This window comes from Rhineura floridana, chromosome 19 (genome assembly GCF_030035675.1).
Source record: "Rhineura floridana isolate rRhiFlo1 chromosome 19, rRhiFlo1.hap2, whole genome shotgun sequence".
In the NCBI taxonomy this organism is placed as follows: domain Eukaryota; kingdom Metazoa; phylum Chordata; class Lepidosauria; order Squamata; family Rhineuridae; genus Rhineura; species Rhineura floridana.
Genome location: NC_084498.1, coordinates 19,426,767 through 19,441,426, shown reverse-complemented (window position 1 = coordinate 19,441,426; position 14,660 = coordinate 19,426,767). Strand labels below are relative to the sequence as shown.

At 47.7% G+C, this 14,660-nt stretch overlaps 2 protein-coding genes across 6 annotated transcripts in view; both read left to right on the top strand.

Annotated features, from left to right (window-relative positions):
- Window positions 1-14,660, top strand: part of LOC133373490 (septin-2) — a 481,091-nt gene that overhangs the window by 110,855 nt on the left and 355,576 nt on the right. The window lies entirely within an intron of this gene.
- The window catches only part of SEPTIN5 (septin 5), a 74,232-nt gene that overhangs the window by 23,074 nt on the left and 36,498 nt on the right, over window positions 1-14,660 (top strand). For 2 of the 5 annotated variants that reach the window (XM_061602343.1, XM_061602342.1), the window contains exon 1: window positions 11,561-11,719. The exons of 2 other annotated variants lie outside the window; for them this stretch is intronic. In XM_061602343.1, coding sequence (XP_061458327.1) covers window positions 11,570-11,719 — 150 coding nt within the window. In that variant the 5' untranslated portion in view covers window positions 11,561-11,569. Of the gene's footprint in view, window positions 1-11,560; window positions 11,720-11,785; window positions 11,857-14,660 lie in introns of those variants that run through there. One more of the 5 variants, XM_061602344.1, reaches the window with a different exon arrangement.

Genomic DNA, 14,660 nt, shown 5'->3' with positions numbered 1-14,660 from the left:
TTGCGCTCTACCAAAAAGCCATTAATTCCAAGCGTCCTGCAAAAAATGGTTATCTAGCTGTGGTTTTCAACCTTTAACAATTATGATTAAGGGACCCCGTAGAGTGGTGTGATATGAGGCAAAACACCCTCCTCCTGTCCCACGCAAAGCAAGAAAAGGAAGGGAAAACTAGTAACATCAGCGATGATGATGTCTAATGGGCCAGCCAGGGGATGCGTGGGCTATTGAAGGCTTCTGCCGAACTCTAGTCGGGGGGGGGGGGAAGCACCGGTTAAAATAGCAGGCAGATGAAGACTTAACAAGCAGCAGGAGGTGGTAGCTGTCTGAATTGCAGCCTGGTGCATCCCCTAGTGGAGCAATGGAATTCTGCAAAATTGGGCAGTGCTTTTAAATTTCAACTGCAGGTTAGGCAAAAAAATCGTTTGTTGCTGCTTGGGATAATGGACCTGAGCACTGATGTCCATTTAAAAGTGTTACAGCTACAGTTCTGGAGACCAGAAGGCCTGGTAGCTGCCTACGCAGTCACTGGCAATTGATGTGAGCCAGGGGTTATTGTCTCAGTTCCTCTCTCTCCCCCTCTCATCTTTCTGGTAGAAGACATTGTGATATAGTACAGGGAATGCTTCTGCTATATACTTTGTGCTCTGCGCTGTTGAAATCTTGCACGTACTTTTGTCGGTAGCTGATCCGTTTAAAATGGCAGATGTTTCTGCCTTCTCTGGGAAGTTTTGTAATTTGAAATGTTGCAATGGTTAAATGAATGGACTCGTTGCCAGATTTTTCTCTTTGCTTTCTCCTTTTGTGTGGGGCAAGGAGGGGGGACAGAGCTCTGCCGGATATCACAGCAGATGACAGGGTTTTCAACAACGACAAAAGGTTGAAAAGCACAGACAACTCCCTCAAAAAGTGAGACGTGTAAAGGATCCTCAGTAATAAGACTAATAACGTAACTTTATAATCCAGGGATGGGGAGCCTTAGGCTCAGGGTCCAAATGTGGCCCCCAGGCCTCTCTCTCTGGCCCTTTGGACTTTCTCCAGGCCACTCCGCCTTTCCCCAGACCACACCCCTCACCAGGCCTGGCTTGACACCCTCCTTGAGTTTTTTTGCCAGGCTGAACTGTGCCCGTGAACTCTGATAATGCTTCTTGCTTTCCTGGGTGGAGGAGAGAGGTGTGTGTGTATGTATTATGTATGTAAAAACCAGCCTACTGTTCAAAGGTAAAATGTACATTTGTGGCTCTGCCGATTTTCGCCTCTGGCCCTGCCCATCGCTAATGATTTAAAATTACATGGAGATCTGCAAATAACAAAGATTTCTCCCATACAAAATTAATGTGGACAATAACTTCAGACCAAAAACATTCTTTGAACATTCAAAATTCAAAAAAGTATTACTGCTAAAGATGGGGGAGAAATTCAGTTCCGTTCCCCTTTGAAGCTGAATTGATCGAATCTGCACTTTCCGAAACAATGTGAGAACTGCGATGGAGCCATCCTTTGAAAGGTGCACTTGTCCAAAGGTTGTGCTGCAGTTCTCCAACCAAGCAACAATGCTGACCACAAGGGGAGAGTGTGCACCGGATGAATATATTGGTGAAAATAACATACAAAAATGCATTCTGTGTTGGAATATGTGTGGTTCAACTCCAACCTGTGGGTTGAGGCTGCATGGGGTTAAATAGGGTAGCTAGAGAGGAGACCTCTTGGTTGCTAGGCTATGCCTGTCCTTTGATCTCCTGCTGTCTCTCCCTTCCTGCTAGACTGATATACAGAGGATGTTGATCCCAGTTCCTTCCCTCCTTCCCAGTCTTCTTTCTCTCGAGAGGGGAGCAGACATATTCCTTTGTCTCTTCCTCTCATCCAGCATGAGGGCCAGCACTGGGCGTAGTGCTTGCTGCTCCAACTTAGCTAGTTAGCTAGATATAGGACTCTTTCCTATCAAACATGTACTTCTAGAACAAAGCAGTTATTTCTTATTTTAAAGCTTAAAGTCTCTGTCTGACTAATTTGCAGGGAAGGTAGACTCTTAGCAATGATTCAGACACACACACACAAGCTCGCTCAGTACTCTCCGTTCCGCAGCGCAACTCTGCAGGGTCCTACAGGACATTGGGCCCAGCGTCCTTTATTCTGTTAGGATAAATTGCTTGCAAAAATGGGCACATTAGTCAAAAGTGCAATGGATTTATGTGGAGGCATTTGCATTCAGATGCTGAAGAAATTTCATGAGGATTTTTTAGTTTTGCTAATTGCTGCAGGAATGTGGAGAAGAGAGAACTGAAACTGACAGATTATTCTATTGCTAGCGCCCATTGAATTGTTTTTTAACACAAGGGGAGCGAGGGATCTGTCAAGAATGCCTGGATTGTTCCAGCTCTGTTTGATGCAGCTGGTGACTCAGTGGACAAAGAGCTCCCTTAGGCAGAAGATCTGATGCACGAGATGGAATCAAGCTTGGTACCAGGCGGCATTAAAGCAGCAGAAGGCAGCATTCTTTGTAGCCTAAGGTCATTTGGGGAGAGGCAGAACTCTGATTGCATCCTGTACCCTTTTTCAATCACTTTTCCTGGAACTGGGAGGAAATGGCCTCCCCAAATTCTCCACCCTATTTGCAGGCAGTGAAATTGAGGCCCCCCCGTTTCATCACGTTACCCGGACGTAGGGGGAATTCTCCGATAGATTCTTGGAGGTGAAGTTTCTCATCAGCAGCAAAGCTTTCTTGCTACTACGAGTAAAGGTCCAGGCCACCATTTTGCACCCACCCCACAATGCCCCGGAACTTGCGTCGGCCAACAAGACGAGCCCTGCTGGATCAGAGCTAAGGCCCTTCGAGTCCAGCATCCTGTTCTCACAGTGGCCAACCAGATATTTCAATGGGAAGCCCGCAAGTAGGATCTGAGTGCATTACTTGCCTCACCTGTGATTCCCAGCAATTGGCATTCTGAGGCACATTCCAGGATATGGTGTTGGTGGTAGAGGACATGATGGCTCTGCACACAAAAACGGGATGAGAATATTTGGAGACTATTCTTCCAAATGGACCCTTTTTTTGTGAGGGAGCGGAAAGGAAAATTCTCAGAACTCTCGTTTTGAGAAATCTTGGCTCAGCTTTAGCTAAAATCTGCAAAATACCATATTCGGATATCTGCAGAAATACCTTTTTGTGTGTGTGTGTGGTGATACTTGACCTTTGCTACGTGAGCGTCTTGTCTGTGGCCTTTCCAAGGCTACTGCATTATTTGGTACGTTATTAAAATATTTATTTCCCTGCCCTTCCATTGTAAACAATGCTCAGGGTGGCTTGCAACATCTTAAAACAATGAAGAACATAACATAAACATTCAGAACGCAAGGAAAGAGACAGGCCAATTATTATTATTACTATTATTATTTGATTTATATCCTGCCCTTCCTCCCTGGGCGGCACTTAGAGAGAACCCAACTTTGAAACAACAATAATACATTTTATATATAGCATGTTCAAGGGTTCCAAGCACTTCACTTGCGTTATTTAGTTGTAATCTTGACAACAACCTTGTAAAGTAGGTGGATATGATATTATCCCCCATATTGCAGGGGCATGTGTGTTTGTGTGTATGGGAGTGCCAAGCATGAGAATGATAGCATAGAATCATAGGATAATAGAATTGTAGTGTTGGAAGGGGCCTATAAGGCCATCAAGTCCAACCCCCGCTCAATTCAGGAATCCAAGTTAAAGCATATCCAACAGGTGGCTGTCCAGCTGCCTCTTGAATGCCTCCAGTGTTGGAGAGCCCACCACCTCTCTAGGTCATTGGATCCATCATTGTACCGCTCTTAACAGTTAGGAAGTTTTTTCTGATGTTCATTTGAAATCTGGCTTCCTGGCTCTAGGAACTGTAACTTGAGCCCATTGTTCCATGTCCTGCACTCTGGGATGATCGAGAAGCGATCCCAGCCCTCCTCTGTGGGACAACCTTTCAAGTACTTGAAGAGCGCTACTGTATCTCCCCTCAGTCTTCTCTCCTCAAGGCTAAACATGCCCAGTTCTCCCAGTTTCTAGTCCCCTGATCATCCTCGTTGCCCTCCTCTGAACTCGTTCCAGTTTATCTGCATCCTTCTTAAAGTGTGGTGTCCAGAACTAGATGCAGTACTTGAGATGAGGCCCAACCAGGCCGAATAGAAAGGGATATTGACAACAGCAGGAAGTACTCATTGTGAAGAAAATGGAACTTAGAAATACATTTTAAAAGTTAATACCATAGAGCAGTCTTTCCCAACCTTTGGGTCCCCCAGATGTTGCTGGACTACAACTCCCATTAGCCCGAGCCAGCATGGCCAAGGGTCAGGAATGATGGGGACTGTAGTCTAGCAACATCTGGGGATCCAAAAGTTGGGAAAGGCTGTAATAGAGGAAGGCCCTCCAGATGTTGCTGAACTACAACTCCCATCAACTACAACCCAACTGGCAATGGTGGCTGGGGTTGATGGGAATCATAGTCCAACAACATCAGGAGGGCATCTTTTTGGCTAACCCTGGCTTACAATAACAATCTGGACTCTTTATAGTACTCTGCTAGACAGTACCATCAAATGGGAAGGATTGCGGTGTGGCGGTGGAGCACATGCTTTGCATGTGGGAGGCCACAGGTTCAGTCCCAAACATCTCCAGAGTGGTTTAATAATCAGTCCCAAGGAACTCTAGGAACTGTAACTCTATGAGAGGAGTAGGGGTCTCCTAACCACACTCAGTAGCCTTAACCAGCTACAGTTTCCATTTGGGGGAATCCATGACTGTTCAAAGCGGTATCCTAATACTTTAAATGTATGGTGTGGATGTGGCTTCTCTCTGCCACATTGACTCTTCACAGATGGGGAATGTAGCGTTTGTGAGGGTGAAGCCCTGCCTTTAGATGCAACTATTAGGACCCACCACAAAATGCTGCAATATATTATTGATCTCTTTATGGGAGTATGCCTGTTCAGGGAGGAAGAAAAAAAAAAGGGGGGAACCCCCAAGACACCAAAAAGTGTATTTATGAAAATAATTCCAAAGCAGTTTATTAAAATGACAAACCCAACGCGTTTCGGCCACCTTATATTTTGGCCTTCGTCGGGGCAAAGATGGAAAGTAACTTTTGCTGAAGAGATTTCAAACAGTAGAGCTAAAGGTTCTTTGTAAAAGTATCCAAGTCGGCAAAAGTTACTTTCCATCTTCACCCCTGACGAAGCCCAAAATATAAGGTGGCTGAAACGCGTCGGGCTTGTCTTTTTAATAAACTGCTTTGGAATTATTTTCATAAATACACTTTTTGGCATCTTGGGGGTTCCCCCCCCTTTTTTTCTTCCTCTGATGAACCAGATGCCATCCCCCTTCGCTGCCTGTTCAGGGAGCCAGCCATGCCCCTTTCCAGAACATTCCATTCCTACCCTCTGCAAGCTTTCCTCCTTTATTTTCCAACTGACAACATCCCACAGCTGCTGAACGCTTTTTTTTTTTTTAGTGGGGAGATTCTGCCTCCCTCCCCAGATAGTTAGTGTTTTGGTTTTTGTACTTTTGAAAACCTCAGGGTTCCTCTAATCATGTTTGATGCCACCCTCTGGTTTCTCATTCACCTTATTCCGCTTCCATTTCCATCGACACTCACCCCACCGAGTTTGCTATTAGCGGGAGTCATTGCTGTCAACTTCTGGGAAGCCATCTCTCATGAAATCTGGATTTTATAAGATGTGAACGGAGACCGGGTTGGCGTCGGAAGAACAGAAAGCCAGAATGCCAGCAAAATGGTCTTTCCTGACAACACATCATCAGAGAGGTTTAAAAATAGGCATTTTGTGGAACCAGAAACGGCTGTTGAGAAGTAGGAAAAGAGAGAGGAGTTGGGAAGTGTTCCAAGAGTCAGAAACTTCCTTTCGCATGACAGCTGTTGCATCACATAATTACCCTCTCCTCATTCACAGGCACTGAAGAGCTTGCTTGAATTACAACAATTTCATTTTGCTTCCTAAGCGTGTTTGAAATCCCTAGAAAGTGGGATTTGCTTCACTGTGCTGGAGAGGCACTTGCCTTGGGGGATGCTCTAAGCTTCAGCATCTTCTGAGATCCCGCCTGCACTCTATTTGAAAGAGTATCATACCACTGCAAGCTACCATGGTTTCTCCCTCCAAAGAATCCTGGGAACTGTCGTTTATGAAAGGTGCTGAGAATTGTTTGGAGACAATTCCCCCCTTACAATTTCCAGGGTTCCCTGAGAAGAGGGATTCATTGGCTGCTTTTGGACATGGGGCTTATTGCGTTAGTTTAACAGATTAAAATAGTAGCGCTTCTGTCCTGATTTCTAAAATTCCTTTCACATTGAAGTACCTGTTGCGTTAAGGAACCGTGGCTTTTTCAGTTGGTATTCTGACATTTCGCGCAGCTGTTTTTCACAATGCAATTGACCAATGTCTTGTTTTCGTCCGTCACCCATCGTACACATGTACGCTGTAGTTCCCCACTGTGTAGGAGATCTAAGTCGCCATGCAACCCATCTCCCTTTAGCATCTGACTTCTCTTTAGTTGTATAGACACAGGGGTGTGTGTGGGGAATGCTGCTGTTACTTGTGCCTAAGCTGGAGTACCGGTACAATTTTCATCAGGCAACCCCCCCCCCCGATGCCACTGATGGGAACAGAACAGAGCACTCTGTGGCTTTTGTCCATCAAGAATCTTCCAACGCTCAGCTTCCAGGTGGATTAGAGGATGTCCATCTTCACAGAGCGTATAAATGATGGAATTTGCTCCCGCAAGAGCTAACTATGTTGGATGGCTTTAAAAGAGGATTGGGTACATTTATTGATTTGCTTATTACATTTATATATATCGCCTTTCCTCTAAGGAGCTCAAGATGGTGTACATGATCCTCCCCATCTCTCTACTTTATCCTGACAGCAACCCTGTGAGGTAGGTTAGTCTGGGAGACAGTGACTGGTCCAAGATGGCCCGTGATTTTCATGGCTGAGTGGGGATTTTAAATCTGGTTTCCGGGTCCTAGCCTGACACTTTAACCATTACACCACCCTGGATCATAAAGGATAAGACTGCCTGTGGCTAAAGGCCAGGATGGATATGTTCTCCGTCCAGTGCCGGATTCAGGCACAAGCTAAGCTGCATTTTAGGGCCTCAAATGATAAAAAGTGACTAAATTTCAATTTTTACAATTGGTTAAAGATAAAGGAAATGGGGCGAATGGACGTTATCTGTTATTGTTAGATTGCTAGTTTTTAGTTGCATCCTCAGTTATGGACTGATTGTCCTTTCTGTCAGAATAGTACACTTTTTAAATAATGACATGGGGCCTCTTAAACTTCACATAGCTTGAGGCATGGGTGGCGAACCTTTGGCCCTCCAGATGCTGGTGAACAACAACTCCCATCATCCTTGCCGGGGGCTGATGGGAGTAATAGTTCAGCAATATCTGGAGAGCCAAAGGTTCCCCACACGTGACTTAAAGCCTTAGCGTGTCTTAATATGGCCCTGTCTGCCTCCGTGGCCAGAGGCAATACGCTTCCAAATATCAATTGCTGGAAACTGCAGATGGGGAGCTTGCTCTTGCGCTCAGGCCCTGCTTGTGGGCGTTCAACTGGGGCATCTGGTTGGCCACTGTGAGAATGGGATCCTGGACTTGATGGGCCTTTGGCCAGATCCATCAGGGCTCTTCTGATGTTCTTATTTCCCACAATGCACCAGTGCAGGGCACCGCAGGAAAAAGAAGTGAGGTATTGGTTACTCCCTGGGGTCGGCTGTGTATCATTGTCCACCTGTTCCTTCTTTGATGCCTCTCTCTTTTGCAAGCGTCGGTGTTTGCTTTGGACAACGGAATGGTGTTATGAAAGCACCCGTCGTAGTTTTGGGGAGAATTCACAGGCTGCCTTGGCTTCGTGGCTGTGATTTGGCCAGGCTACTGATCGGTCAAATGAGTGCCCCAGAGTCCCCATGGCTACCATCAAAAGCACGTGAGGAACATTTACTGTATGAGGACAGCTGCCTGAGCCCTTGTGGATGCCAAAATAGAAGACCCAAGCCTGTTAGACCAAGCCAAAGGGCCCATCTAGTGTAGCATTCTGTTTTCACTGTGGCCGGCCAGATGCTTACAGGAAGCCCATAAGCAGGACGTAAGTGTAAGAGCACTCTCCCCTCCTGCGGTTTCCAGCAGCTGGTGTTTGGAAGCAGGCTGCCTCTGACAGTGGAGGAAGAGCATTGACACCATGCAAGGTTAGATTTATAACCGAATGCATTCTTGCTCTGGATCAAGCACGCTGTTGCAACTCTAGCCTTGGCCTGGTTTGCAAATAGACCTCCAGTTTATGCAAAACTTGCTTCCTCATTCGTTTGGCGGTTTACTTCTGCATTTCTTATTGGGACTCCAGTGGGTTTCTGCATGCCTGTGGAAAGCACTTGGATTCACTCCATCCCCCCTCATTTCCTAATCAAGAACTCTCCCCCCCCCATTCCTTTTGAGGGAACATCCACTTAAAATTCTGTCAGTATAAGTTGCCGGTCTTTTACAGTTTTAGCTCTTTCCTGAGGACTACCAGAAGTTAAATCTTTTAAGTGGATGGGGGAGTAGATCCACCTTGACTCTAATAAACCCGAACAACCTGCAACAATTTGTTGCAGCGTACAGTCCTGTTCAGGGTGTCAGCCAGCCAGCCTTTCTTTCAGGGTACTCCATTCAACTCCCATGTCCAGCTCCAGTGGGTGATCTCAGGGACAAAGGTCCCAGTCCTAGGAGTTATTAGCCTCTCTCCAAAGTACTTACATACACAGGAAAGGTTTCTGGTGCAGCACAACAAACCACGATCAGACACAGGGGATCAAAACAGGTCCAAGCAAGATCCAGAAGCAAAGTCAGGAAAGAGGCCAAAGTCAATATTGCAGGGGCAAGGAGGCAGAACCAGAATCAGGAACAAAGTTATATAGAGCCAGAGACCTGTGTTGTTTCCAGCAACAGGAAGGCTCAAGAGATAGGCCTTACATACTCCGGCCTCCTGGACCATACCCTGACCTCAGGTGCTGGTACTAAAGAAGTTTCAGGGATTCCCTACTCACAAACAGACCACTTATTCCTGAGCAACGCAATGACTTTGGACCCTATGGGGTTGCCGTTTAGCCTGGAGCTGAAGCTTTCGGCACCAGCGTTCTTGAGGACTGGCCGGTGGTTCCACCTTCTCCTCTGAGAGCTCCAGGGGTTCTCCGGCAGGTCCGAACCCAGAAGGTCCCTCCAAGGGATCCTCAGTAGGGACGGCCGAGAATTTTGATTCAGTTTGCATTTCAAGTTGAATCTATCAAATTCGCGCTTTCCTAAACAATATGAGAACCGAAACACAACCTTCTTTCAGAATTCACAGGTGTTCGAATTTTGCGATGCCATCTGCCAACAAGCCACATTTACAAAAATGCCTAGATTAGGCAAATATATGAGTAAAAATAGCATGGCCAATGCATCATGTCTCTTGGGTGTCTAGGGCCAGCTAAGGATCACCCCCACAGTGAGTGGCTCAGGGGTTACGTGCCCTGCCACCTGTGCAGCCGTGAGCAGGCTGCATAGTCCCAAGGAGCCCAGTTGCCCCCCAGCTGGCAGTTGCGGACAAAGAAAGGGGCAGGCTGGTGCAGCTGTGGCAAGCTGAGCAGGCCCTAGCCAACTGGGGAGGACTAGCCTCAGAGGGAGGCAATGGTAAACCCCCTCTGAATACCGCTTACCATCAAATCCCTATTCATAGGGTAGCCACAAGTCGGAATCGACTTGAAGGCAGTCCCCATCCATAAGACGAAATGGCTTGCAAAAATGCGCACCATCGTCAAAACTGCCTAGAGAAATGTGTTTATTAGGAGAAATTCCCACTACAATGCTGGGTAATTTTCATGAGGATTTAAAAAAAAAAACAGTCACAAATTGCTGCAGAATGTGGAGAACTGAATTTAAGATTGGAAAAAAGAGAAACGGAGTGAATCGAAATGGACAGGTCTGTCATTTCTAATCCTCAGCACTGGTTTCAGGGGACCCTGCATGCTCAAGGGTCTCCGTCGGGGCGATGTCTGCTTTGTCCTCAGAAGATTCTATGTCTGGTCCCAGGTCAGGGTTCGGCATGAAATTCTGCAAATCTGATGTTTTATTTAAATGATTATTTTTAAGTGGTTTTGGTTTTGAGATGTTTTAAGATATTTTTAGTGTTTTGTCCTCTGCTGCCCTGGACTCCTACTGGGAGGAAGGGTGGGATAGAAATTTAATCATAAGAATTAATAATAATAATAATAATAATCTAAGCCATGCAAAGTGGATGCTCTACCAGTGAGCCACAATCCTCCTTGTTAACTTGTTAAGTGTTACAGCGACTCTCTGTAGAATCAAGAGGTGGAAGGGGTACATTGGACCCACTAATGCAGCATCTCCTCTGATAGCCTATGCGTTGGGTCGCCACTCTTGGTGTGTTCCTTCCCCATCAATGGGCTCCAACCATGTGGTGGTGGCCTGATCAGAGTTCATGGGCATGTTACAGCCAGGCGTGCAAGGTAGGGGTGAAGGAGAAATTCTATTTGGTTCAGGGTTTGAATCCCCACACAGCCATGGAGCTCCCTGGGTCACCTTAGGCCAGTCACTGCCTCTTAGCCTCAGAGGACGGCAATGGTAAACCACTTCTGAATACCGCTTACCATGAAAACCCTATGCATAGGGTCGACATAAGTCAGGATCAACTTGAAGGCAGTCTGTGTGTGTGTGTGTGTGTCTCGTGAAAAGCCAAATTCACTCTTTCTAGAACAATGTGAGAACCGAATTGGCCATTCTTTGACATTCCCACTTATCTGAATTTTGCGATGTAGTTCTCTAACCAGAGAATGTTTACAAAAATGCATATGTTCGGGGTGTGTGTGCGTGCATAAGAATGAACACATTTTGTGAAAATACATGTTGTGAAAATAACCCACACAAATGCATTAAATTAGGAGAAACTGATGGCAAAAATGTGCAAGTTAGTCAAAGCTACAAAGAAAAATAGGAAAAATTCGCACTAAAATGCTGAAGGATTTTCATAAGGATTTTTTTAAAAAAAAAACAATAATTGCTATTTGCTGCAGAAATGTGAACTGAATTTAAAATCTGAAAAATGAGGAACGGGGAGCACCAATAAGGCCAGATCTTTCCATCCTTAGTGCAAAGCGGGGCGAGGGAGGGATGTGGCTCAGGAGGGCGTGTGGCTGGGAGAGAGCCCCTAGGGCCAGGCACAGAGCTGTGGAGGGCCGCATTTGTCCCCCCAGGCCTGAGGTTCCCCATCCCCGCTCTAACCAGTACACTGTGCTGCCATGATCTGGTTGTCATCCTTGCTTCTGCATCCCGTAGCAGCCGTTGTCTTTGTTGCCTGTTCGTCGTCCCCCCCCCCCCGGTGCTCCACCCTCTTGTGAGCAAGGTTGCAACAGCAGCAGAGGAAATTCTAGCCAGCTGGCTCTTGCCGGAGCTCTTGGCCTTGCAGAAAGGCCCAGGCTGTCTGTGTGTGGGCGGGGGGTGGCTGCCTGCCTTATGGATTTAGTCAAAGCTGGGAGGGAGGGCATGGGATGGGCTTTCTCATGAGTCTGGCCCATGTCGGCTCCTGGTCTTGCCTGCCGTTGGCTATCATGGATTCAATCATTATTCAGGAGCGATTAGTAGAGAGGCTGCTTTCGCCCAGGACTCAGAGCCAGCGGAGCCACTCAGCCAAGCTGAAGGTACAAGGATATATTTATAGTCATAGCTGAGGCGGAGAGGAGGAGGAAGGGGGGTGGGTGGGACGAGAATGGTGCCCGAGGAGAAGCATTTAGCCACAGAAGAGACTGCTGGAGGGCAGAGCTGCAGGAAAAAGCCGGTAAGGAGGAGGAGGAGGAGGAGAAGAGAGAGAGAGAAAGATTGAGATTGCACAGGGGGTGGGGATTGGGGCAGAATCTGGGGTTGGGAGAGGCGGCGAGAAGTAATCAAACGTGACATGCCAGCCTGTTTCTGTGCTCTCATTCCTTCTGGGGGCTTCTTATGCTGCTCGGACTGGTCGAAGTGGAAAGACAGGCGCGATGAGACGCACGATGTGCATGCCCTGCCCTTTGCCTGGGCCTGCATGGGGGCTGGCGTTTTTGACAGGGTGCTGTTTTGTCAGTCAAGGGGCATGCACATGTTGCTTGGGCTCCCCTCCTGCTTCCCTGGCTGCTGGGAGGGATCATGCCCTGGCGGTGACCCACTTCGCCTTCATCTGCGCATGGACACTGGTGGTGGCGGCCGTATGGGGCGGTGTGTGGATGGTGTGTGAGGGGTGCGTATGTGCGCAGACACGCCTGGGGAGGGGGATTGGTGATTTTCTGATCCAATTGGGGTCATTTTGTGTATGTGTGTGACCCCCCCCACGGTCTGTTCTATGCAGTTTGCAATGATAAATCTAGGCTTGGATGCCCTCCACCATGCAAAGTCAGATTGGCAGATATCCATGATTGGATTATTACTATTTTTTTCTTTTTTTTTGCATTGAACAGGATTGAACAAAAGACAGATAACAGTGTTCCTGTCTTTTGTTTTTAGTCTAGGATGCCCTTGGGCCTGATGGCCATAGCCAGGCAGAGTCAGTGCTGGGTTGAGGATCAGTCCAGAGAATCACAATCTGTTCTTATTTCTTTTTTCGTTTGAGGCTGCCTTCCAGAGGGGTACCCTTTCCAACAGTCCCCTGCTCAGACTGATGGCAGGCAGCTAGGATTTGCAATGCTGTGTCTCTCAGGAAGGCTTTGTGTTCTGTGTGTGGCCAGCAGCCCACGGCTTTGGGAAGAGGGAGGCAGTGTGAAAAGGCCCCTTAACTCCCCCCACAATAATACATAGGAACAGAGGAAGCTGCCGTATGTTGAGTCAGACCAGATCATCTAGCTCAATACTGCCTGCACTGACTGGCAGAAGCTCTTCAGGTTTTCAGGCAGGGAACCTTTCCAGCCCAACCTGGCTCATCTACTTGGTTCAGAGGCTGAAAGGCACCGAGTCCCCCTTGCAGGGGGGCAATGATGTCTGTTGCCTTCCTGTTCGGCTCGTAGGCTTCTCGGAGGCATCCGGTTCTGACCACTCTGGGAAACAAGGCCCTGGACTAGATGGACCTTTGCTCTGATCCAGCGGCGCTCTTAGTGGGCTTCAGGTTGAGGGTGCTGTTGAGTGATCCCATGTTAGGGCAGTGGAAGGGCTGTATCTCACTGGTGGAGCATCTCCCTTGCACGCAGAAGGTCCCAGGTTCAGTCTGCAGCATCTCCAAGTAAGACTGAGAGAGACTCCTTGCCTGGAATCCTGTGGAGCTGCTGCCAGTCAGTGTAAGCAATCCTGAGCTAGACGGACCAGATGGCCTGCTTCGGTATAGAGCTGCTTCCGGTGTTGCTATGTCCTGGGGGATTGCAACAGGGTAGGAGTGGGGACCTTCCACCACCCTCCAGATGTGGCTGCTTTAGACAAGGTAACGGAGAACTCTTGAAACTTTCCCTTCCTGATCTTATAGGGCCATGTCCAAAAGGACCGGTGCCCCCTCCAGCTCCCATCATCCCTGCCCATTGGCTATGCTGGCTGGGGCTGATGAGAGCTGGAGTCCAGCAACATCTGGAGGACCAGAAAGTTCCTCACCCCCTGCAATAGGGAATCAGTCGTAGTTGGCTCCTTGGCCAAGACACCCTCCATGGCGTCTTTGACTCGTATCTTCTTGCCACCATCACTGACAGCTTCTTCAACTTGCTTGCTTGCTAGGCAGAGAGCCGACGAGCAAGCAGGCGGTGGCATCTATGGCTTCTCTTTTTCATCACCACCGTTGTCTGGGCTAGAGTGATAGGTTTGTGAACAGCAGATTGCAACGGTGAAGTGGAGGAGCATGTCCGAAGGGTCTCTTGTCAATGGGCCCCTGATGAGGTGAGGGCCCTTGGCAGATGCCCAACCATGCTGACCCTTGACGCTGACTCTGGGATCTCTACTCAAGTCTGGGGGTGACCTGAATCTGTGTTTGTAACTGAGCAGGAACTGAGTTCTTGGGGATTGTATTCACGATTGTCGAGCTGTTCATCTCTGTGTTTAAATGTGTGTGTTTTGCAAACAATTCCATAGGGAAATCATAGATCTAGTTTCCAACTGATCATTTAAATGTTGATGTTCAGGTACATGGAAGACAGAAACATGGGAGAGGCTACCTTATAATGAGTCAGGCCACTGGTTTTTTTTCACCGGCCACAACTCTCCAGAATTTCAGCCTGGAGATGCTGGAGTTTGAACCTGGGACCTTCAGCTTGCAAAGCAGGAACACTACCCACTGAGCCACAGCCTTTCCCCATAGATTCCTTTGGCATGTTCACCTTCATTCTTCTTTCCCATCTTCTTATTTGGATGCTGGCTTTTGTTCGGCCTCTCTCTTGGTGTCGGTCTGGCTTTCCTGCTGGCTGTTACTTTCCCATCTGGCATGGATTGCTGTTTAGGATACTCCTTGTATAACAACCAGTGGCGGCTGGTGGCTCCATGTCAGTGGGGCAGTGGAATCCACTCCAGGTTTTAGTCTGAACTTTCAAGGAGCTGTCCAAGGTGCTGACCACTGATAATAACACTCAGGTCTTGGGCTGACTCTGCCAAATGGCAGTGGGAGAGAGCTCTGTTTCTTTAGGCGAGTACAAGCTTCCTCAA